Source organism: Schistocerca piceifrons, chromosome 3 (genome assembly GCF_021461385.2).
Source record: "Schistocerca piceifrons isolate TAMUIC-IGC-003096 chromosome 3, iqSchPice1.1, whole genome shotgun sequence".
NCBI classification, from domain to species: Eukaryota; Metazoa; Arthropoda; class Insecta; order Orthoptera; family Acrididae; genus Schistocerca; species Schistocerca piceifrons.
The window spans coordinates 208,328,250-208,354,528 of NC_060140.1; the positions used below are offsets into that span (position 1 = coordinate 208,328,250).

General features: G+C 39.5%; 1 protein-coding gene across 1 annotated transcript in view; it reads right to left on the reverse strand.

Annotated features, from left to right (window-relative positions):
* LOC124788062 (polycomb protein suz12-B) overlaps positions 1 to 26,279 on the reverse strand; it is a 309,764-nt gene that overhangs the window by 33,901 nt on the left and 249,584 nt on the right. Inside the window, exons 3-8 of the mRNA XM_047255152.1 lie at positions 17,284 to 17,470; positions 17,067 to 17,158; positions 16,098 to 16,284; positions 9,785 to 10,014; positions 3,302 to 3,458; positions 787 to 1,001 (exon numbers count right to left, since the gene is read on the reverse strand). Of these exons, the coding sequence (XP_047111108.1) occupies positions 787 to 1,001; positions 3,302 to 3,458; positions 9,785 to 10,014; positions 16,098 to 16,284; positions 17,067 to 17,158; positions 17,284 to 17,470 (1,068 nt within the window). The remainder of the gene's footprint in view (positions 1 to 786; positions 1,002 to 3,301; positions 3,459 to 9,784; positions 10,015 to 16,097; positions 16,285 to 17,066; positions 17,159 to 17,283; positions 17,471 to 26,279) is intronic.

Sequence of the window (26,279 nt, forward strand, 5' to 3'; positions counted from 1 at the left end):
CCCAGTTCCCTCTGAGCAGCCATAGCATACGGATCTCCGTGCCGGCACGTTCACAGGAGCTCAGTCCGTCAGTTCACCTGATGATGGCGACATGTATGATCGCCGAAATATTGTGCCCGTTTGACACTATAGACCGGCAGCATACCCGTGGATATTTTGATTAACTATTGTTATGTTTTTCAAACATCTGAGGAGACAGGACTACATACTGAAACTTATTATACTAGAGTGCAGTTAGGCTAAGATGTATAATATACGGATGACAACCACTATTCAATTACCAGGTGCAATTCCATGAATGTGTTCTGGAAAAGGCACATTTTGATTTATTGAGACAACATGACAGGAAGTATGGTGTTAAGAGACTAGTTTCACCACAAATATTTAATTCAGGATTTTCACTGCCAAAAAAATTGAATTGTTACCAAATTGAGAATTTTTCAGTAGAACATTCTCCCACTTACGACACTGAGTCTGTGGACCCTTCAAAAATGTGCTAATGAGATACCACCGCATACACAGTTATGCAGAAATAAAACGAATTCTTGGAATGTTAAACATGTCTTCCGCTACAGGAAATAGCTGAAGTAGTTACCATTATTTGTTGTTGGAATGTTCCCCTTTCTTACACACACATTTTAAACTTCTGTAATTTAGTAAAAATTTCAGTGAAATTTTGAGGAGAAAGATAAGCTTAATAAAATTTATATCACAAACACACATAAAGCAAATAAACTAACATATAGTAACAACAGGCACCACAGAAGTTGTGAAAAAACTACTCACAACATATGTAAATGTGAAACGTGAGTGACACAGTTTCAGGTGCTTGAGCAAAGCATAGAGTACAACACAATCAAGAGAGCACCAAGGACACGTTAGATCTTCACATGCTTCTGTTTGTTGTCGGCTATTATTGTTGTACAAAAACTGGTATACAATCTGCAGACGAGGTTCCTTCTTGATTGGTGCAACAACCTTTGTACTGTTGTTACAACGCTCTGGAAAAGCAAACACAGCAACGATTACATACCAGCTACCACAGGGCATTAAACATACAAACTCCATAGGAACAAAAAGTTAGATGCACTCTTACTAGTAAGATAAGAAAGTAACACAAAAAGATAAACTGTAATGGCAACACTACAGTAAAAACCAATTCTCTAATCTTGTCTGATGTATTTCCTGGGAACTCTCAATGCTACCATCCAAATAAATAAATAAATAAATAAATGTATATAGAACAAAATAATTTCTTAATGGCATAGCAATATACCGTTAGATTTCTAAACGCATACTTTTTTTCCCCAAGTGATTGACAGAACTGGATGTTGTGAAAAATGCACTACATTAAAGGTGAAAATGTCGTATGTGTAGTTTGGTCTCCTGAATTTCCTACCTATCAGTATGATTATCTTCAACAGATCACTTCAGTTCAATGGTTACATTGATTAAGCAATTTATTTAAGTCTCACTACATAACTTGATTTGGTCTAAGAATATTAACACAGACATTTAATTTGATTGAAGTTTGTAGTAAAATCAAAATTCTATAGTTCTCATATCTTTACAATGTCATCTGACAATAACTTACTCAGAAAGTAACCACTCAATATCACTTGATTAAAGTAGTATTTGCTGGGAAACTATGAAAACCATTTTTTGCTTTAAAAACACTTTCTGACAATCATTTTCTTTAACATCTCATTTTTATTGGGAGAGGGGAAGAATGTTTACAAGGACCTTCATTATTGGTTGTAGGTTTCTCGGCTGTATGCAAACCAAACTCAACTGGTTCACTTTTGGTTGTTAATGAAATGTATTGATTTTTTTCAATTAACAACACTCTTATCGAGTTAATCCTTTACCTCTCTCATTGTGTCCTCAATGTACAACTTAATTATCAGTGGTGACAATGAGCAATTCTGACTTACACCTTTCCGGATTCTGACCTCACCTCATGTATCGCACAACAATATCCAACTGTGGATCCACCTTCATGCAAACCACTTTTGTTATTTATTTATTCCCAAACTAGTTTCAGCAACAATATCACCATCATCAGCTGGTTCTTTGGTTCTAAAACATGCAAACTAGCATACTTGTAAACACTGCTTCTTGAATGCCTCTACTTCTCCAAGAATCAAGGTGATCCTCTTCCAAACAGGTTTCAACTAACCTTTTCATTCTTCACTGCAGTACTCTCACAAGCACATTCGATATATATGATATTAAAATTACTTTGTGCTGATTTTCACACCTTTCCATAGCTAAACAATTAGATTATTTTAAGTATCTTTATGGAACATTTCCATACTCATGAATTTCACTCACAGATTTGTATAATTTTTGCTTTGCCCTTTGGCCTACTGCCTACAGGTTCTGCTGGTATTTCATCTACACAAGGACATTTCTTTCTTCCAAGTTTGTGCAATTTTTTTCCCACTGAAAGATAAGAACTGAAGCTCCCCAACCATCTTGCAATTTATCTTCATTTACAATTGGCATAATTTCTTCTGAGGAACTATATACCTTCTCCAATCCGTATTTTCTTCTTCCATTGCCCAATTAACTTTTTTCACCCGTACAGTCCCATATCAAGTTTATCCCATGCTACACCGGTCAAAGCAGTTACATCATATGCCATCACTGACAATTTCAGCACAGCATTTTATGTGGGCATGACCATGAACTAGCAGTCCACCCAAACAAATGGTCACTGCCAAACTGTGGCCAAGAGCAGAGTTAACTATTCAGAGGCACAACACTCTGCTGAGCACACAGGTTCAATTTCAGAAGCTATTTCACAATTCCTGTCATCTGGGTCACCCTCCAACACCACCTAATTTAAGTAACTTTGATGGGAATTGTCCTTCAACGCATTCTTCAGTCCAATAATCCTGACCTCAATCTCCACAAGCCCCTAACCCACACACCCATCTCAACCCTGCCCCATGGTCCCTCTCCCTCTCTCTGTGTGTGTGTGTGTGTGTGTGTGTGTGTGTGTGTGTGTGTGTGTGTGTGCGCGCGCGCGCGCGCACACCAACGCTTGTGCTGAAATAATAAAAATGCTGACGTTCTAATGTTATCACTTTTCTCATCAGACTGAAAATAGAATACAACATATGTGCAATTACATTAAATGTAGTTGGAGTCCTAGTTTTAGTTCTACTAAATAAATAAATGGGTAACATCTATTATTACAATAAATATGAAAGTGAAGAAAATTCCATAAATTTTATATTATAAAAGTCTGATTTAGTTTTCTAAGTAACGCATACAAATAAATGCTGTGTAATACCTGGTCTGTTCTCCTTATTGCTATTTGAATCAAGGCACTGATCATGAGGACGAATTGGCTTAGGTCTATCCACTAATCCATTACTTGGCTCTGTTGTCCAGTTGAGTCTAAACTTTAACGTAGGACCCTTGCTGAATACTTGGAAGGGTACAGTGTCCTGGTAACAAGTAAACAGAAAAATTCCTTTACTATTATCAATTTTAACAGCAGCAGCAGCAGCTGCAGCAGCAGCATCAGTAGCAAAAGTAACAGTGACATAAATAGTAATCACAGTTTAAAAAATCCACTCTGAAATTCATGCTCATGAGGGGGCTTTTAAGAATAAATATTACACTAACTTAGGGTGTCCAGAAATTCAGGCCAATTTTTCGCTTTTCTAGGGCAATATTGTGCTTAGTCCTTAACCAATTTTTATTGACTTTATGACAAAATCTACAAATTTTGTCACTATATAGAAATACAATGAGGCTGTACTGTGAAAAGAACCTTGAAAAGAACATTGTTTATTTTAACTAAGAAAGAAACATACCAGGATCTGACAATTGAATTCAAAATGTAAAATGTAATTTGAATTAAAACAATTACAGGAAAATTAGAATGAGTCTACTTTGCAAAGGTATTTCAGTAAAAACTTACACTTTTTACAAACAGATCTAAGAATAAAATCAAATACAATTTGAGCAAAATTATTTTGTAAAGAATAGGAATAGACTAGTCTGAGAAGGGTATGCACGTGAACATTAAATGAAGTCTCAAGTTGGTAGTTTTTACTTACAGAATTACTTCTTCAAGCCGAGAAACTTCTTTTTCAGCATTTTCCATGAATTTTGTTTTCATATTACTTGGTACACTTAGCCTTTCCACACTCACTTTCTTCTTTCTCTCATTTTCTTTTGAGGACTTCTCAGTTGCCCTTTTCTCTATTACTGTTTCACTGTACCTACCAAGTGCATTTCTGAAGATATGTATAAACTGCTTTGCGATAGTTACAAGTACAACACCCCTGTCACCTTGACTGCAACATGAACAGCACGGACAGCTGTGAGAGAGGCTTCAGTCAAAATTTTGACCAGACTACAGCTGTCAGAGAAATCTCTTTCAAGGCTGGCACTGCCATGGAAGAGATTGCAAGCAACCTAGCAACCTCAATAAATCTCTTCACATTTTCACATCCACTCTTGACTCCAATGATCATCACCCAGAACTGATTGATGTGAACAAGAATTCACATCAAATTCTTCAAGGATTTCCTTTACTGACACGATTTCTACTACATTTCAGAACTCACTGGCAATTGCATTAGCCTCATAACCATCAAAGCAATTCCAGGTAGTGAGATGTGTCAAAGCTATGCCTAACTATCTTTTCTCATGATCAGCATTAATTATCACTTGTGGGTTCAAACATGGAAAGCCCTTTGTAAAGGAATATACCAGCAGCAATTTATCCAAAATTTTGGATATCATACTCTTCATAAATGTAAGATACTAATTCCGGAATTGGTCCAATATGACACACTGACCCAGAGCTTTTTTGGTTCTGTACCTGATAATGAGTTTTGTAGGATCCCCCTAAATGGGTCAGGTGTGCACTACGCATCAGAGGCTGTCACTCAGCTAGCTGACTGTGTGTGAGGTGCACCCAAGGGTTTTTAGATTAAGCGACTCTCCATCCAATAAAGGTAACGATAGCTGTTGGAAAACCAGAAGTATCAGTGTAAGATCGAAAGAATTATCTCCCACAGGAGAGAGTATTAGAATCCTAATTGTTAATATCCACAACTTTCACAACCAAGTGCCAGAGTTTGAAGCACTACTGAAAAGCAGTGAAGCTCACATAATACTAGGTACAGAAAGCATATAGAAAGGACAGGCAAATGGACATGGTGTGTTTGCCGCAGTAGACCAGAAACTCAAATGCACCCAGATAGAAACTGATGCTGCATGTGAGATTGTTTGGGCAAGACTCAGTATCAGGGGTGGACATAAAATGATAATTGGATCCCTCTATCACCCCCCAGACTCATCTACAGAAACTGGAAGCTTAAGAGAAAACTTCAGTTCACTCGGACCTTAGTTTCCCAAGCATACTGTAATCATTGGTGTAGACTTAAATTATCCCACAATCAATTGGGAAAATTACAGTTTTATTGGGGTAGGTGAGATAAGACATCCTGTGAACAATTACTAAATGCCTTCTCTAATAACTATATTTAACAGATAGTTTGGAATCCCAATCATGATAGATAAATATTGGATCTAAGGGCCCGTCCACACGCAACGATCTGTCTGCGCACATCACATCTACGCGGACAGATCGTTACGTGTGGACAGAAGATTTGCACCAACCTGAGGTGTGTGCAAACCTGGAAGTTGGAGTTGGAGGTTTGAGCGAAACCTCTCAAATCTGTGGGTTCAAACTACATCTGCGCAGACAAGTTGGAGCGTGTGGACAGGAGATCGCCGCAAATCTGGCACGAAACAGCTGTTTGCTCAGTCTAGTGTTTGTATTTGTGCGCACAGGGCATTAAAACGGCTGATACTCATCAGTGTTCTCGAGAGTTTGTAAGTGAATTCATTGAAATATATAGAAACCACCCATGTTTGTGGAAGATTAAAGTAAAGAATATAGTGACAGAGACAAAAAGACAGCAGCATACAATGCTCTAATTGAAAAATTGCGGGTATTATTTCACTCAACTCTTGTTTCGACATTGCAGTTGAAAATTCCAAATCCCTGTAGCTCCTTCCAGTTGCTAGGAATCTTAATGTTACTGCCAGCCGTTCATGAGGAGAAATTGCCCTTCTCTATACAAGTATTTTTTCTCATAATATGAGGGGTTACAAGCTTTAAGAGAGAATTATAATTTCCGACATCCATCCGCAAATAATTTCGCCAGTCGTTAGGTTCGCCCTGCAACTCTCGCAGTAAATTTACGTGAGAAAACTGCTTTCGCTTTAGCAGCCACTGTCTACACCATTTTGACCGCTTTCTCTGTTTCCTGCGGTTGGTCTGGATGTTTTTTGCAACACAAGTTGCGAACACAGACCACAACAGAACTTCCTCCATTTCTATGTTTCAAAATAACTGAATTAAGTTTTTGACGTTTACGGGGAGCGTAGTTGCTTGCTACTGATATTTCTTTTCTATACCTACAGATGGTGGGCGAGTAGTAGATTGGGGTTGTGTCGTGTGAACACACAACATTTGCAGTGATCTTTTGCATGTACAGACGTCTGCGCAGACAGATCGTTGTGTCTGGACCGGGCTTTATGGCAACAAATAGACCTGACCTGTTTGAGGATGTCCACACTGAAACTGGTATCAGTCAGCATGATGCAGTTGTGGCAACAATGACTACCAAAGCACAAAGGACAACTAAGACAAGCAGCAAGATATATGTGTTCAGTAAACTAGATAAAAAATCAATAGTGGCATACCTCAATTAGGAACTTGAAGCTTTCAACACACAGCAAGAGCATGTAGAGGAACTATGGCTTAAGTTTAAAAGAATAGTTGACCATACAATGGATAGATATGTACCCAGTAGAGGGTGTATATGCAGAAAAGAAAGAAAAAATTGTGGGATTTTTTATGGATTTGCCAGTTAAAAATACACTTTTTACCAGGTGAAAATATACTTTTTGTGATAAGTTGCAATATACTTTCCCTCAGAGCAGCAGAATCTCAATTCTTTGAATGGTAGTAAAGGTTCTATACACTGGCGTAGAATTTCCTGGCACTGTAGGAAATGAAACAGAGAAAAATAAGAATTTGGGAACGATCTTTGATGTGGAGCAAAATGTACACTGCATATTTTCCTATTACAAAAGTATAAATACAAATTCCACCAAATACAGTACGGCATCTTCCGAAGCACTGAAATCGAGATTGTCAACTAGTCATAGCTTATGCCACGCGATCTCAACAGCCAATGACAACAGATATTCAGAGCACAGGACATGTAATTTAGTCAACCAAGCACCATCACAGTTAAGCAGCCCAAACACAGAAATAAGAAAATTTGGTGGTTTAATTTAATATATATACAATGTAGCTACAAGAAAAGCTAAGCTTTCACATATGATACTGGCTGCAAAAAAAGTTTTGCTGTGTCTCTGTGTCACTGTGATACAGAATGAACTGGACTGGCAGACGTAAACTATCCAGAGAAAGTCTACTGACAAAATTTCAAGAACTGGCTTTAAATGATGACTGTAGGAGTATACCACAAGCCCCTATGTACCATTCCCATAGGGATCATGAGGATAAGATTAGAATAATTACTGCACACAGACAGGCATTTGAACAATCATTCTTCCAGCACTCCGTATGTGAATGGAACGGGAAGAAACCCTAATAACAATGGGACAAGTTCAGATGAAGGTGTAAATATAGAAATGCGACAGGGACAGTTGGTGGCAAGCGGAAGGCAACAGACTCCTCCCTCCCCATCCCAATCGTGAAAACCTGCCCAACCACCATTCAGCATAATGTTGGGACGGCAATGTTGGACTGGTGGGGGCTGAACTCTGGACCAGTAGGTGTATAAATATCACCAGCACACAGAAGACACATCATTCCATCAGCACCACTTGATGGTGGAATGGTTTTTCACCAAAGTAGCATGGTCTGTCACTAATTAGATCCAGCAGTAAACCTTAGAATTTCATAAGCAAACACTTTCGGTTGTTATTTTCCCCATCCTTTGTCTTCCCTTTTACCTCTTGCTATCAGTGCATCATATCTCCAGAAAATATTGTTGTATTTTAAAGTTTCTCCATAGATTGACTACCTCAACCTAAACTCTTAAATCTTTTTGTTGTCAAAATGTGATGTTACTTGCACAGCTTGGATAAATTGGTTATATCTCTTACACAATATATAACGATCCATGTAGAGCCTTCCTCAAGAACAAGGTACACAATCATCTTTATGTCCATTTTCATGGATACGACTTCCTCAAATCCTGCACTGAAATGAGATCCATCCTTCATGAAATCCTCCCAACTCCACCAAGAGTGTCTTTCCGCCGTCCACCTAACCTTCGTAACCTCTTAGTTCATCCCTATGAAATCCCCAAACCACCTTCCCTACCCTCTGGCTCCTACCCTTGTAACCGCCCCCGGTGTAATACCTGTCCCATGCACCCTCCCACCACCACCTACTCCAGTCCTGTAACCCGGAAGGTGTACACAATCAAAAGCAGAGCCACGTGTGAAAGCACCCACGTGATTTACCAACTGACCTGCCTACACTGTGACGCATTCTATGAGGGAATGACCAGCAAGGCAGACAGTGTTTGTTGGTAATGAGGATCACCCTGTGGCTAAACATGCCTTGGTGCACGGCCAGCACAACTTGGCACAGTGTTACACCGTCCGAGTTATCTGGATACTTCCCACTAACACCAACCTATCCGAGCTCCGGAGATGGGAACTTGCTCTTCAATATATCCTCTCTTCCCGTTATCCACCAGGCCTCAATCTCCGCTAATTTCAAGTTGCCGCCACTCATACCTCACCTGTCAGGCCTTTACAAATGTCTGCTTGTGTCTGTGTATGTGCGGATGGATACGAGTATGTGTGCGAGTGTATACCTGTCCTTTTTTCCCCCCTAAGGTAAGTCTTTCCGCTCCCGGGATTGGAATGACTCCTTACCCTCTCCCTTAAAACCCACATCCTTTCGTCTTTCCCTCTCCTTCCCTCTTTCCTGATGAGGCAACAGTTTGTTGCGAAAGCTTGAATTTTGTGTGTATGTTTGTGTTTGTTTGTGTGTCTATCGACGTGCCAGCGCTTTCGTTTGGTAAGTCACATCATCTTTGTTTTTAGGTATATTTTTTCATACATAACAATTTGGATTTCCCTATGCTGGTCCCTCTCTCTCTCTCTCTCTCTCTCTCTCTCTCTCTCTCTCTCTCTCTCTCTCTCTCTCATATATATGCATACCTATTAAACTTGCTAACCAACATTAGTACTCTGATAGTGCCTGCTAGAAATAAGACTGATTACATACTTCAATACTAACTCTATATATAAACGGGGTGCAAAGTGTACATTATCAAAGAGACGAAAAGGTGTTTATTTTGCATTCTGCTTTCCATTTATATGAACTATACTGAAGGACTCTGAACTCCTTCACTGCATTTATTCATGAGGTGTCTCCTAGATCCAGCTCAATCTGATTCAAAATAGCATTACAACACTGCATCAGATATTTCTTACTAGACATAATCCCCTTGCCACAAAAAGTTTAAGTGACAGTGTTTAGTCATTTTCTCAATTTTTTTTATCTTCGATGAAGAATTTTAGCCAACTGTCCCTTCACTTCAAGTGGCAAGGAATTGTGCCTCTTGTTGTACTTTTTTATTAAAAGAGGGTGAGGAAATGAAATTCATATGCATTACGCCATATTATGCTTTCTCTTTTTTGATACATGTATTTACTTTGAAAAGCCACATTTGTTTTGTAAGATTATATTCACCTCTTTTACTTCTCCAATTGCCTCCCAGGAGGAATGCTTCTTAGGTGACTGCCTTACACTAGCTTGAACTTCCTGTAGTATAAGTTCATAGTCACCATCTGTGAGAAGACAGCGATTATGTTTGTCATAAACTACTAGCTCAGCTCCATACAGTTTGACTTCTTCTGGTTGATTTTGGCCTTGAGCTTTGGCTGGACCAGAAGATTTGCGTCGTTTCTGTGCGGGTTCCACTAAAAAAAAAAAAAAACAAAAAAAATTAGGTTTTAAAATAACACAAACAAAAACTGACCAGCTGTTAATCACACTGTGCAACAATGTACCGAAAGCAAATGAAAACTGTGTTTTAAAAAAAATACACAAACTCTGTACACAGTTTGAACTATACAATAACAATACATACTGTTTAGTAGCCAGGCCATGGATCAATAAATTACTTACATAATGTGAAAATTGTAATAACTGAGACTTAAGGAAGAATCTCTCCCACACAAGAATACATAGTGGCTATTCAGCTATTAATAAAAGTTTCAGAAACTTATTCAGTAAAAGGAATGTAATAGAACAGGGAATCTAATAGAACAATCAGGTTTTTCTTGCTTAAAATAAGCAATAAATGTTGGCCACAGATGAGTGATGACTATGGTCAGCCGGCCGGAGTGGCTGAGCGGTTCTAGGGGCTACAGTCTGGAACCGCACGACCGCTACGGTCGCAGGTTCGAATCCTGCCTTGGGCATGGATGTGTGTGATTTACTTAGATTTAAGTAGTTCTAAGTTCTAGGGGACTGATGACCTCAGAAGTTAAGTCCCATAGTGCTCAGAGCCATTTGACTATGGTCACTGCATACTTGTTTCAGCTGTGTATATGTATATGGTTTAACTGTGTATGTGGTGTCAGCTAACAGAAACTAGCTACCAATGCCTTCTCTTAAGTGATGACTTTCAAAGGATTCAGTGAAGAAGGGAGTGAGGAATGGAAGAACAAATACTGGGGTTGAGGAAAGGAATGTATACAAATAATGGAGGAGAGAAGACAGAAAACAAGGATGAGAAGGCAGAGGCATAACTGAAACACAGGGAAATATTAGTGTGGTTACAAACCTCTGAGCAAGTAACATCAAGTGACACTTAGTGTTCTTTCTTACAAGTAATCTCCCATGCCCAAGTTTTTAAAGAATTAAAGTCCCACGTATAAAATGGTTTCAAATATGTGATTACTTTACAAATGAGTTACTGTGTTAAATATTCAATGTTAAGCACGTAAAACAATTATGTCTGAAGACATAAAATCCTAATTATGTTGGTTTTATTAGTTTCGGATTATTCACCCAAAGACTGGATGGCTGGCTGGCTGGAAGATTATAGGGAGCAAATTACTAGGTCATCAGTACCTTTATCCTCAGACAGACAGGTCTGCATGACAGTAGATCAGGGATAGCCTACTGCGCAAAACCCATCGGAAGGAAACCCTCAGGTCTACGTAAGACCAACAAAGGCGAGATAAGAAACAAAAAGAGGAATGGGAGACAGAGGAAGAAAGGCAGGCAAGATGCCCCATATAGGGAGTAGTTGGGAGCTCCAAAAGCAGGGCGTAATGATGGGACATTCAACCCCAGCCATCACCACTTACCAGAGTTACCCTACTCATAAATTGCCAAGGAAAGACTGGCAACAAGGACATCACAAAAGCAGCACAGAGCGACAAAAGATGAACAAGTCTAATGCACCACACAAGAAGGGGTAAAACAAGTAGGGGTGAGGGTGAGGACCGGCTTGGACCATGAAGCCCAGACAGCCACAGCCCGGTCTGGGCAGAGAAGGCAACGGAGTTTTCTGCCAACCTCTCAGTAGGCCTAAGTCAACCACTGAGACATCAGCTCCTAATACCAGGGATAATGAGGTGGGGAGATTAATAGTCCGCCGCAGGGTGGCTACGTTGGGACAGTCGAGCAAAATGTGGACCACCGTCAAACGCGAACCATAACGACAATGGGGCCGGTCCTTGCGATACAGGAGATGACAATGTGTCAGTCAAGAACGGATGATGGGAAGCCTGCAAAGGACAAAAGAGTCCTTGCAAGAGACCTGCATGGAGGACCTCGACAGATTTGTAGTCTCCTTTATCACTCTTAGTTAGTTTGGTGAAGTCAAAGTGAGCCATTCCGTATTCCAGATTCCTAAAACTTGATGGCATAATACCCACCTTAAGAGTTGGGTTACTGGTAGCCAGTTTATCCCAGCTATCAGCGAGTTCATTCCCCGGGATGCCAAGAAGGTCCACATTGCTCGCAGGCATACAGGGACTCCTGAATAGCAATGATCAAGGGATGGCAACGAGACCTAGCTAACTGCTCAAGGAGTCGCTGCAGATGACAAAGGATCCACTGGTGCAGGAATGAATATGCTGAAGATCACAAGAGATGCTACCAACTCTGCCGGGCAACACTACAGCCGTCCAGCAAGGAGCACAGTTCAGTATGTCCCGTGTGAGTATAAGCAAAGTCCATACAACCAGAAACCATCTAGCCTCCAGTATAGACTACTTCTGAACCCTGGGATGCGCCAAGGCTGGAGGAAGATTGGTGGTGGAGGGCCTTGCGAGGGATAGAGTCTTTTGGACCAGGTGAGAGATCAAGATAAAGCTGTGGCTGAGGGATGCACTACAGAGGTGTAATTGAGTGGACCTGGAGTTGAGGTGGAAGAGGAAACAACTGCAGTTCAGAGAGGAGGGACCAGATGTAGATTGCGATCATAATCTCTGATATGGGCTGCTGTTGTGGGAAAAGGATTTCCGTGTTAGGAAAGAGGAGATGGTAGTTAGGATGCTCATGGGAGCTGTGAACATGTGTGGCATAACTGATAAGCTGTTGTTGGCGCTTGACTGGCAATGGATGGGTACAAGCCTCCATCAGTAACCTGTTTAGAGTGCTGGTTCGAATGGCTTCTGTTACAAGCCGAACCCTGTATTGAATCCAGTATCAACAATGCTGAGGGCTATGCCAAAACATATGCCAGATTCCCATAATCAAGACAAAACTTGATCAGGGATTTACAAAGCTGCAGAAGGGTAAAGCAATGTGCACCCCAGCTGGTGTTACTGAGGCAGCAAAGAGTGCTCAGGCGCAGCCAGCACTTTCGCTTAAGCTCGTGAAGATGGGTAATCCACATCAACCGAGAATAGAAGACTAGTTCTAAAAAGCAGTAAGTCTCTGCCACAATGAGCAGTCGGTCCTTGACGCAAGGTTCGGATGTGGGTGAGTGTTATGACGTCAACAGAAGTGCATGATGTGAGTCTTGGCGATGAAAAAACTACGGGTGAGAGCCTATGCCTGCACCTTTCATATGGTGTTTTGCAGTCGATGTTCAGCGACACCCACACTAGAGAAACAATAGTAGAGGCACAAGTCATCAGCATACAAGTAGTATGATACTGAGCACCCCAAAACTCCTACTAGACCATTGATGGCTACTAGAAACAGAGGGACACTCAATACAGAGCCCTGCGGGACCCTATTCTCTTGGACATGGGGTTACTGAGGGAAGCACTAACTTGAACCCAGAATGTATAGTGTGACAGGAAGTTGCGGATAAAAATCGGGAGCAGACCCCAGAGGCCCCACTCGCGTAAGGTAGCAAGGATATGGTGTTGCCATGTGGTGTAATGAGCCTTTTAAAGGTAAAAAAAAGATGGCTGTAAGATGTTGACATTAGGCAAAAGCTGTTTGGATGGTGGACTCCTGGTAGCCCGAAGACCCCAAGACTCAAGGAGCCAACACAGCCACCTGCTCGCAATGTGTTCAAGCAATGTACAGAGAACATTGTTGAGACTTATAACTGTCCATCTCCAGAGGGTGCTTACCCCGTTTCAATACTGTGATGGGAATTAGTCCTCACAGCAGATGCAGTTACAGATGCAAGGATGCGATTTTGTCAAACCACTGACAGGTACTTGATCATTTGATTGTGGATGTGGTCCAGTCCTGGTATTGTATCTGGGCTGTGGGCTACGACACACGGATTCCCACTCAATGAATGGACGATTATATGGCTCCAGGTGGCATATAGCAGAGGATAATTGCTTTTGCTCCGCCCATTGTTTTAGGACAAAAAAGGCAGAGCAAAATGTTTGACAACAGTGTCTGGGTCAGTGTAGACAGTACCACTCAAGGTAACACCAGGTAGATCTGCAGGAGTCTGGTATCCGTAAAGACGTCTGATTTTTGCCCATACCTGCAAAGGGAAGGTATGTGGTGCACTGGTTGAAACATACAATTCCCAGCACTTTTGTTTCAGTCACTTTATTAGGTGGCAGACCAGGGTATGGACCCATTTAAAGGCAATGAGGTGCTCCATCAATGGGTGCCGCTTATGGCACTGGAGAGTCCGTCTACGATTTCTAATGGCTTCTGCGATATCTGATGAGCACCAAGGTACTGTCTTCCATCAGGGCGGGCCCGAGAAACTGGATTGTCAAATCAGCTACTGAAAGACTGGCTGTAGTTGTATTCTGGACTGCTTAATCAATATCTCCATGCGGCAGAGAGCCAAGGGGACAGCAGAGATGAAAGCACCCTAATTAGTACTGCTGAGAGCCAGAATTTTGAAGATTGGTGGCAGGTCAAGTCCAACAATGGGGACAATGTGTTTATTTAATGAAACATTATAGAGAACCCAGGAAGTGGAAACTCAAGTCCCAATCATAAACCTGGTCCAAGTAGGATCTGTGCCAAACCATCCGATGGAGAGGTGGAGGGGGAAAGGGATAACAGATGTATAACCCTGCAGCATGGAAAGGAAGTTATGCAAAAGGCTGGGGTTCCGTGGTAGCCTAGCATGAACTTGCAAAAGAGTTGCGAGGTGCCTGTAGGGAATGAAGAAGCAAAAACCAAAATTGGTGAACCCAAAAATTGTTTCACTATCTGTTCATGTAAGATCTTTTTGGTAAACAGTACATAGTATCAAATCACTTTAGGCTAGATCATAGCAGAAGTTAGCTACAAAAGTAAAGTCTTTAATTGCAATTGAACAATATAATATTTTTTAATTCAGTAATTGTAGGCCAGAACTATATGAGAACTCCCTCATAAATCCAGTAATGAGGTCAATTTATAACTTTCTGGAAAGGTACTTTTTCTCCTAAACTACACATCACACAATGATATATTTCCGTAGGTATCTTTAGTGATATATGTTGATACTGTCTGCAAAATGCGTAGCAAATAGAGTTAATAGTAAAGAAGTAATAATCTAAAACATCAAGCATGCTGAAGTTTTATACATGAACAGCAATAATGTAGTAAGCGATAAAATTTCTTAGTTTCATTTTTTGGTAATATTAGTAAGGAAAAAATTTCGAAATGCTTGAAATTATGTAAGTCACTAAGTGTTCTCATTCACAAATACTGAATGAATATAGTCTGGGTAATTTATGTGCTGCGAGTTAAGTTGCATCAATGCATTACATGGTTTCTAACATTCATACTTGAGCTATCATGTTAAACCTTTAATGTAAGAATATATCCCTTAATCAGCAGATAATGATGGTAGATCATCACTGGTGAATAATTATATGAAATAATGAAAAACCAATATTTTGTTGCCCCTGTAAGCTGTTAAAACAGGTAATTTGCAACTGGGATCTGGTGACTGTTTCGGCTGTTAAGTGACATATATATCAACTGAAGATTCTCACTTTCTTTCGCTCCAAATATCCATAGTTTTCACTTAACCAGTGCTTTTCTTTTATCTCAGTTTCCCAACAACCTGTAACTATCCTATCCCATAATCATTGGTATCAATGTGAGAGCTTAATCCATTGCCTCGCACTGATTAAAATGATAAAATGTCAGAGTTTAAAGGCCTGTCAACATGAAGGTCATTAAAGATGATTGGCTTGTTAGATTTTATAAGGAGTGTACAACTAAGAGCTACCTAGTGCTGCTAGTCTTGATGGCAATTAAATTATTTTACCAATTATAATTAAATTATTTTACCAATTATAATTAATTTCATTCCTATTTTAAGCTTTATACCCTTCCCAATTAACCAGTGACCCTTGAAGCCTAGTTAATTCTTTGCTCCAGGTGAAACCTTTAACAGTTGACAGATAACTGACTGCTTATTAATGAACACAATTTCATCATTTTTATGTCGTGCATGAAGATACATCATGTTGTTTGTTAAAACAAGCAATCACCTAAATTCTTCAAGTATATAATAGTTAATTACTCCAAACGTGCACCCAAAACTGCACAAAATCAATGAACCAAAATAATGGTAACAATAATGAACCAAAATAATGGTAACAATACTTACAGACATCAGTGTCATTTACTTGAGCACCAACACTATTACAGCTGACCCTAAGCAGCAGCATGTAGGATTTGACTAAATGGCCATTGGATAGGCTGAAAGATTCTGTTGGTATGGAGACAGTTGGAGCTTTTGGTGGTGGCTGCTCTTCTGATGGATTTATTGCCACCTCACTAGTTCCAACAGAAACCTATGAAACAAAGAAAAATACCAATGCTGTATTCGTTGACGTCATTCCATGTGTGTGTGTCAGGTGTTCTGGAATTATACAAAAACAACAAAAAGAAAATTACTGTCCCCCTTCTGCAAATGACAAAGTATCTCAGCTGGAAGTTAAAACCATTTCTTAACCAATCAACCTTTCTCCAAATTAAATTCTCGACAATTCAAGAGAAACCGATACAAAAATACTGTACCCCTTTCCTTCAAACAATGGAAATTCAGTAAGTCACATAACTATCACTCTATATTTGCTTAACATATAATGGTACTTAAAATCCAGTAACACAGCACCTAATACAACTGATATTGTTCAAGAGAAGGTGACAGAAAAAAGCAAAAAAATAAATAAATAAAATAATAATAATAGGAAAACAGAGGCTGTATTTAACAAATTAATTTGAGTATAAAATTTGACATGGTCGATTTTGTAATACAGTCTATGTTGAGCAGGGTAAATATGTACTGGTCAGTTTATTTCTAATGTAATTAATTTAAATCAAGTCAAGGTTTTCCACTATTCTGAAACCTGAAAATAATACCACTGAACACAGTGAACACTACAAGATGCTGGCTTTCAAATTAAATTATGTTTAATATGATTTCATCAACAGTTAATTGAGATGCAAGCAAATGCAGCTCTCTTATTATGTTGAAACTGTTTACTTTACATTTCAGTTCAAGATGTGGTTTGAAGATGAGTCATCCTAACTACGGCTAAATTACAGCAAAATTAGAGAAATTGCTATGTACCTGCATGAAAGGTGAGGAAACATCTTTCCGCTTCTTGTGACAAATTTTCAACAAAAGTGTTTCAACCTTAACTGGTTCATGATGAGCTTCAACTAAAGAATAAAAGAACAACATAAATGATGGTTTTGATTTTAGAATTACTAAATTAATGAAGTCATATTCTACTAAGGATAACATTGTTTTGTTATTAATAATTACATTTATTTTTCCTTTTTACCTTTCTTATCATAAAAGCCAAGAAACGTCAGCGTCATATAACCGCGCATCACTTCAGGCTGTATGCTTTCCTTATTCCTCTTCACTACCATATCCATTAAGTTGTCAACACTGAAATTTTTTCTGCTTTTGTTGGTGCGGGACATGCGCTGTTTCATGTAACTCAGAGTTCTGTTTAAAAATACGGGCTGTAAAAAGTAAATACAGTCACACTGTATTAATTAATCTTTGATAGCACAGTGCTTTAACCATAACCAAAGGCCTCCACTGACACACACACACACACACACACACACACACACACACACACACATATTAGAATCCATATTTCAAAACAAGGACATTCTGTTACAAATTGTAAGTTAATATGAATGAACATTAAATTTTTATAATATAGTATTTTACATATAGGGAGGATTTCAGAATTTGGCTTTCAAGAAATTCCACACAAATGTAAATCTGGATCTAGTAAATACACAATCCCATACAGCAGAACAAATCCCGTAATGATGCTGTGTTCTGACAAAGATGGTTTACAGAGGGGATACAGCAGCAAGGTACGTATGGGAGAACACCATTTGAGCCCAATATAAATTACACCCAGGACCTCAGCAGACACAATTTACTTTGAATATTGAACTGCTTCAAATATGCACTGGCAGAAGTGCTCTTTCTCAAATGTTATCATCATTTTTAAGTGTCAATTTTCCACTTCTGTAATGCACAGGGAGGAAACAGACACTACTAGTCATAAGAACCTATACACATCCACAACTGTTCTCCCACTGCTACTGGGAAATCTAGCAGTTGACCACACCTGGTCTAGTACACTGCTTCTCTTTTTCGCCACATGAGGGCAACTCTCATGGTTAATTATTGTTGAACCTAGGCTGCAAGCTCCGAGGTTATCATGAGCATGCATTAACCTATTCAATGCTAAACAATAGACCTTCTCATGCAATCACCAACTTCTCGAGATCTGTTTTCATTTACTTTCTTGGTGAATAGCCTGTGATAGTACCTGAAAGCTAAATTTCATCAGGCACCATTCAAATAGTGATTTTAAGAACAGTTAGTTACAATCCTGTGGATTTATTGTACAATATGTAATAGTTCTGTGGTGTCAGATCAGTTTAGAAGCCATATAATATTAATTCGAGTTTGACGAAGTCTGCCATTTGGCCATTTAATGATGAGTAAACAGGGAAGCTCATTTCAGTCTGAAGGCAGAGAAAAATACGATGTGACAGGGGAGGAATGGTGTAGAAAGAAAGGTGTATCGATTGACTATGCAATTAAGTAATCTCCTCAGCTGAATGGTAAGGCAGACACAATAAAGCTTACTATCATGAGCAAAGTAAGTGCCACATTTTTCGACTCAAAAGTTGGAAACAAAATGTGGGGCTATGCGGCCTTTAGAGTGCAGTTTATCTCATGAACAGAAGTACTACTACAGCAGTTTATGAGAGTCCACTTCAAAAGTGCCCTGGAAGTAGATAAAATTTGTCAGTATTGGCTACTTTTGGATCTGTGGGGTCCACAGAACAACATGAGTATTTTTTTAAAAAAAGTAAGTGTAAGAGGTGTTCTTGATGGCTATGCCATATGGAATCCTAAGACTGGAAAATTTTCTGAAGCAAGAGATGTTGGGCTTACTCATCAATATGTAGACAAAGAAGAGGAAACCAGAGGAGGAGGAGGAGCAAAAATAGCTCTAACTAGAGAAAACCAAATTTTTTGAAGAAGAAGAAGAACTCCAGAAGAAGATAAAAAAAACTTATCAGAAACCAAGACGTCCAATAAATTTGCCAACGAAATATAATGATTATGTCATGTTCACATACACAAAATGGACTGAAGGTGAAGACAAGGAGAATTAGATGAAGGCTACAAATGAAGCGGGAGAATCAATGAACTAAAATGAAACATGGACTGTAGTTGACACAGAAACTGCTCGTGGAAAAGAAATAATTACAGAAAAATGGATTTTCAAGAAAAAGGATAAGATAAGGAAAGTACAAAGTTAAACTAGTTGCAAGAGTGTGTCAACAGGATTAAACTAAAGTGTATTTTAAAGATATTTTTAGTTCTGTTGGACAAACTAATTCCCGAAGACTCCTATTTGCACTTGCTGCACAAAAAGATTTGATAATGACATTCGAGGTAGAAACAACCTTTCTGAATGGTAATCTGAAGGACCATATTTTCATGGAAGTTTCGGGGAGATACAAAGGAATCGTGAAAATTTCCTGCTCATAAAGGCATTGTATGGATGGAAACAAGCTCCATTGCAATGGAGTAAGAAACTGAACAATTTTCCTAAGAATGAGAAACTCAATCGAAACTGAAATCTGACCAATGTGGTCCCAAATCAGATACTCAGAAACACATGTATCTCTCTGTATAGGCAGGCAATGGGATGAAATTTGGAGAATACATCTGTCAAATGAAAAATCTCCTGCAAAAACACAAGAAAAATTTTGACACTGCACTAGATAGAAGTAACGCTTGTCTCTTGGAAGTGAAATAAAAATAACAAAAGCATATACCAAGAAAAATCTGCTAAAGAAGTGGTAAAATGGTACAGAATGGAAAAGTCAAAAACGGTAACCACTCCAATTTCAACTCCAGGAAGAAATCAGTGCAGCAAAGACAGACTTTCCATATTGTGAAATGATGGGTAGTTATTGTATTTAACATGTAAAGCAAGACAGGACCTAGCATATGCTGTGAATTATGAAAGCAGATCAATGGGTAAACCAAATCACACAGACATCCAAAATCTGAAGAGAGGTGTAAGAAATTTGAATTCAATGACAGGGAGTGGATGGCTGTGATGTGGATTTCAGAAATGACAAGAAAGACAGAAAAAATGCTACAGGATATACGAGATAAATCACATAAAACTTGCATTACAAAAACTGCAGAAATGGGAAGTGCTACTGATGCGCAGTTTTCACAGACTGGATTGGTAGTCAGGGGTTTGTATTGTTAGCCTATAAACATATTGTAATAATATTTAGGAGGTGTATTTTCTGTGCAAACATACACTCTTTTGAAATGGAACAATGCCTAGTCACACTAACAACATAGAAGTAGGTTAAATTAGAACATCAGTGGAGTTTCTTGCAGGATTTTACGCGAGTCGTTTAAGAGATGTCATATTTTGATAAGTGTCTACATTGACATTTGTTTGTGTCATACAACCTGTGTAGTTGCTAGGTAAGATGATGTTATGTTTGCTTACAGTGTGATTGTGTGTTCCCTGAATGCCAGTCAGTGCGAAAGAGTCCAAGCAGTTGGTGGCGAATGGACAATGGTAGTTACCAATATAGAAAAACCTGACATCCTCATGGTCTATGAAGAGTGTAGAAAGAATGCAGTTCATTCTTGTACTGTAAATGCTGCAAGATATTACAATAGCCATCAACCACCTCAGCAATTATTTACCAACCTCTTCCACCAGTTATATGAAAGTGGTAGTGTAACACCTAGACAATGTAACAAAAGAAGAGGGGGACATTAATGTTCTTGCTGCTGTTGCAGCTGATCCGCATGTTAGCATCCTGCAATCACACAAAGAAATGGCACGTGTCACGCAAGTGTTCAATGCATTCTCCATTGACATAGGTTCCATCTACCTCCATCAAGAGCTCCATGGAAACAATTGTGAAAATTGTGTTACCTCAGCTATATGGGCATTAAGACAGGATACTCCTCATGTCTTCTGCATCTTATTTAGTGATGAAGCCACATTGACCAATCATGGCCAGAAGAATTGCCGAAATATGCACTACTGGCCTGCTGACAACCCCGTTTGACTTTGTCAGGAGGAATGTTAGCATCCATGGAGCGTGAACATGCGGTACGAGATAGTGACCAATCTGCTCATGGGCCCATTTTTGATAGTTTGAAAACTGAACGTGCACACGTATTGCAGTTTCCTAACGAACTATCTCCCACAAGACTAGGAGGAACCCATGAGTACCAACATGCGGCTATCCAGCCTACAGTGCACAAAGTACTACAATATGACTTCACGAATTTTTTCCAAATTGTTGGACTTCATGCAGAGGACTTGTGCATTGGCTAGCCTGTTACCCACATTTGATGCCTGTATACCTTTTTCTGTAGAGAAAGCTGAAAGATGCTGTCCACAAGGACATACCAACTACACCCAATGATATGCAATGATGTATTACAGCAGACTGCTTGGACATCTCAGCAGTCGTTCGGTAACAGACTGGAAGCGTGTAATGCCACTGCCGGTGGTCATTTTGAACACAACTTTTGATGGACCACTGTCTCATTACTGGTCAGAATCCACAGAAGTAATGTAAGCATTTGTGATGTTTTTTAGTGGGTGCTATAGGTATTGTACAAGAGTTGGTGTTGGTACTTTTCAAAATACAGTATCTCGTAAATGACTCACACTGGAGCCCTGCACCAAACACCTCTGACATTCTAATTTACCCTACTTTTAGTTTGTTAATGTCAATAGGCATTGGCCCATTTTAAAAAGATATGGTCGCACAAAAAATACACTTTCAAGTATGACAATCTGTTTATTGGCTAACTATATGAGCTCCTGGCTACCAACCCTTTCTGTGAAACTGCACATCAATAGCACTTTCCATTTCCGCAATATATGCGGTGCAATTTTTTGGTGTTTCACCTTGGATATTTCTTTAGAATAATGTCTTAATCACTTAGTGCTACAAGAAGCAGTGGTTGCACTCTACTACTGAAGCAAAATACATGTCGGCAGATCAATGTTGTCAGGAAATGAAGGTTTTGATGACTTTCACAAAGGAAATGATGAACAGAAACATGGAAATGACACTGTGTGGATTACCAAAGTACAATAGCAGTGATACAAACAGGTCAAATATCCAGAAGAATGTCACATCTGGCTCCCAAACCACCTACAGGCATGCCATGCCCCAGGTGGGAGTCAAGCCTATCGTGACACACACAACTGGAAGAGGGCTTCGCAGCCCTGACCCACTTCATTAGGAAACTCACTCCTTACTAATATAAGCACAATGCAGTACCCAAACTGACATATTCACAATTCTCTCTCTCTCTCTCTCTCTCTCTCTCTCTCTCTCTCTCTCTCTCTCTCTCTCTCCCCCCCCCCCCCCCCTCTCTCTGTCTGTCTCTGATGTACATCTGAGGTACAAGGGGCTACTAAAAAGTTCCTGTTTGAGGGCACTGCTGCAATGTATATACAACTTAGCGTGACTCTGATGTGGGTATACAAGCAACAATGTGTAGACAAGGGATTAGTGTGGCATTAATGTCTTTTTGACATATGTGCGATAAATGCACAAACATGAATTACGGCAACATTATTACCAAATGCGTCCAAACAGGACCGATGTGCTCTTATTCTTTTCTTGGCTGTTGAAGGACAAACACCAGATGACATTCATCAGAGAATGAAGAATGTATATGGGGCAGCAGGTTTGTCGAAAACCAGCAATGTGGATTGGGTGCTGCTGCTTCATATATGCATGTCCCCATATCAAAAATGTCATAACGTAGAAGTTATGAAAACTCAAATGGGAGATACTTGAGTACCCACCCTACAGTTCTGATCTCTCTCCAAGAGATTACATGCCTTCCCTTAAAAAGGGCCTTAAGGATCAATGATTCCTGTAAGACAAGGATGTGCAACAGGCAGTAACAGACTTCTTCATGCAGCAGGACTATATGTTTCACAAAATGGCTACCTTCAAGACAGTGTGTCAGGATGATGATTGCTTCAACACTTATGGCGATTTTGCCTCATTGGCATATCGATTTGGGATTGTATGGCCTTCCAATGGAAACTTTCTGATCACAGATGGCCATACTTTATGGAACATAAAATCTACTATATTGTACTGTGACACTAAAATATAGCAGTTTTTACAAACACTCTTATTCTGCACATTACTAATATACACTTTGATTATACTGTTGTATGATAATATCACTATTCGACTGATTGTTGTGTGCTGCTGCAGCCTACTCAACAGAAAGTACTCATCTCTTGAAATGTGACAGTTTGTTGGAAAATAAGGGTATTTATATGAACAGAGCAATTCGTTAATTACTTTCATTGAATTCAGCACAACAGCATTACTGAAGGTACATTCTAGGGAAAGAAACCTCTCTCCCCTTTTCATGGCAGGATTAGATTTTCAGAATTTGCATTTTATTACAATTAAAGTGTCACCTTTTTAGGCACTATTATTCCCTATTGATTCCAATTTGTAGATACTTCTACTCAGTATTGGCCCAGACAATTTGATAAATTTTGTACCTAATACCACACTGCTCTGCAAAATTTAACGATGAGATATAGGTGGAGTATCTTTACTTATTAAGAACTCAGTGGAAACAAGTGAAATTGCAGGAGCATGTTGCCAGATGTCTCCCAGTTGTCCACAGAAAGCTGAACACCACATGACACGAGGACAGTGTGACTATATTGCCACATGGGGCTGGCCCTACAAAATAAGGAAGTCACAGTAATGGCAAAAAGGCACTGTGTGCGTCAGTCAGCAACAGTTACGGTGAGTTGTGGTGGTGGTCTTCATTACAACATTTGGATGACTTCAGGGGGACAATAATCAGGAAACTAGAAGAAGAAAAATGTGTGGCAAATGTAGCCCAGGTGTTTGGTATTGCTCACAGCATTGTTTCACATGCATATGGAGCATTCCAAACCACAGGCACTGATGCCCAAAGGAGAGGAGGTGGTCAAACGTGGTAAACTACAGCAGCAGATGACTTCTACGTTGTGTAACAGCAAAGAGTAACCCACTTGAAACATCTGGTGCAATTGCAACCAAGTTTAAGAAGACTGCTGGGCATGGAATCTCATGCACCAAAGTGGCAGCACAAGAGTGGTCTCTCTGCCCGACAACTAGCCTAGTATGATATGTTTCACTGACACGTTGGCGGCACCATTTGCGATGGTGCCAAGAGCACAAGGACTGGACCAATGAGTAATGGGATCATATGCTCTTCTCAGATGAGAGCAGATTCAGTTTGAGTAGTGAATCTGGACCAGGTAACGCAGCCAGGAACAGTGGTGGATATGATTGTTTTGATGGTCAAGGTGTTATGGTGTGGGGTGGCGTAATGTTGCATGAGCATACAGACCTCCAAATCTTTGAACACTGTACACTTAGTGGTCATGACATTGTAATCCTTCCGACGAGTGTCTTTTCAAGGGTGCATTCGGTCCAGACTTCATTTTTATGGACGACACTGCACAACCACATCTAACAGCGCAGGTAGAGGGCTCTTGAAATGAAACGATATTCGGCAAATTGACTCGTCACTGATTTTCCCCTAATGTAAAGCCCACTGACCACATGTGGAGCGCCTTATGGAGACATTTTGAAGCACATTCATGTGCACCAATGACCATCCAGAAGTTGGAGGAATGGAACGCCCTACCACACGAACCCCTTACCAACCTCTTAGCCAAATGGGAGCACACTGCAAAGCATGCATTGCGTTTGTGATCATCACACACCCTATTAAGAACTATGTTCTGCCTTTTGTAATGTACAGGGGACGATCATAAATCATGGTGACTCCAAAGTAATTATTGTCTTTGAGTAAAAGAGTTATTTCTGTTTGTCTCATTGTATATTTCTTTCAATTACATCCTGTACTCTATACTGTAGTAGTTCTTTCTTTGTATGGCCCAAGTTTCATTGAGCTATGTTATTTGGCAGTGACACATTATGCAAAATTGCTTTCATCCTTAAGTTGCATGCCGACCAGTGTATATGTAACTTCAAAAATACACAACAGAAAAAGTCCTAGGTTACTGAATAATGTACCAAGCGCGTAAACCCAATCGACACGAAAGCAAATTTTTTTACACTTACATTTTTAATGGTCATTTTACTTATGATGTACAACAAACAGTAACCTGGTGTGATCGCTCATTCATTACTGTCCACCTTTTTCAGTGTATCCTATTATGAAGGAAACCTTTAGGCATGTGAAATTATTCAACATATAGATTAATAAGTATTAACTATTTGTAAATCTTTACAAACTATTTGTGCTTTCTCAGCCTCTGTTTAATACAGCAATACTATTAAAAAATCTGTTGCTTCTCTGGTAAATGAAATGGCTGCTGTTCATCTCATATTGTAAGCCATTTGCATGGACAAACTGATATCTATCATAGAGCAACAGTTACCAGTGCAGCATAAATATAGAGACTTGTCTACACTAACACTGTTACTTGCTATACATGGTTACAACTTGTCCTCTGAAAATGCTGGAGGTCTCTTTCCCTGGCACAGGTTACTTTAATCCTAAATGTTATCAGTCTCTTGTCTGCTGCTTAAGTCTACCATAGTTCATTTCATGGGAAAATGTCACTCTCAGAACTGAAGAAATATGTTTAAAATAGTCCTGTTTTTCATCAAAACTGATTGCTTTTTAAATCTGTTCATAATGTTCCTCCTGTGTGTTTTTTAGCATTGTTACCCTGATATTGGCTTGTTCATTTACTGTTTCGTATCCCGGGCCTAATCATACAAAAAGTTGTTATCAAGGAACTCTGTCTAGCTCCCTGTGCCTAGCACAACTGATAATCAAATGGTATCCCCGAGGCTGCATGCTAGAAACCGTTTACATGCAACCGGCAACCACTCCTGTTGACCACCCTAAATAACTGTTTGTCCAGATGCAAATTACAAAATCAAGCAAATGTTCTTTAGCTGTCTGGGGACATCAATCAGCATGATTGCCTTCATTGTAGCTTTGTTTTTTTACAAAGATATGAACAGCGATATGACTTTTTTAAATAGCACCCTGTATTTTTTTTATTTGATAATTCATTTCCTCGCCTAAAGACCTATTCCAAAATGTATCACAGTGTACCATTCATTCACTGAAACACAACGTTATTAATTACATAACACAGCATTGACTTTGAGCCCGGGATCACAAACTCGTCCACTTGCTGGAGTTGTC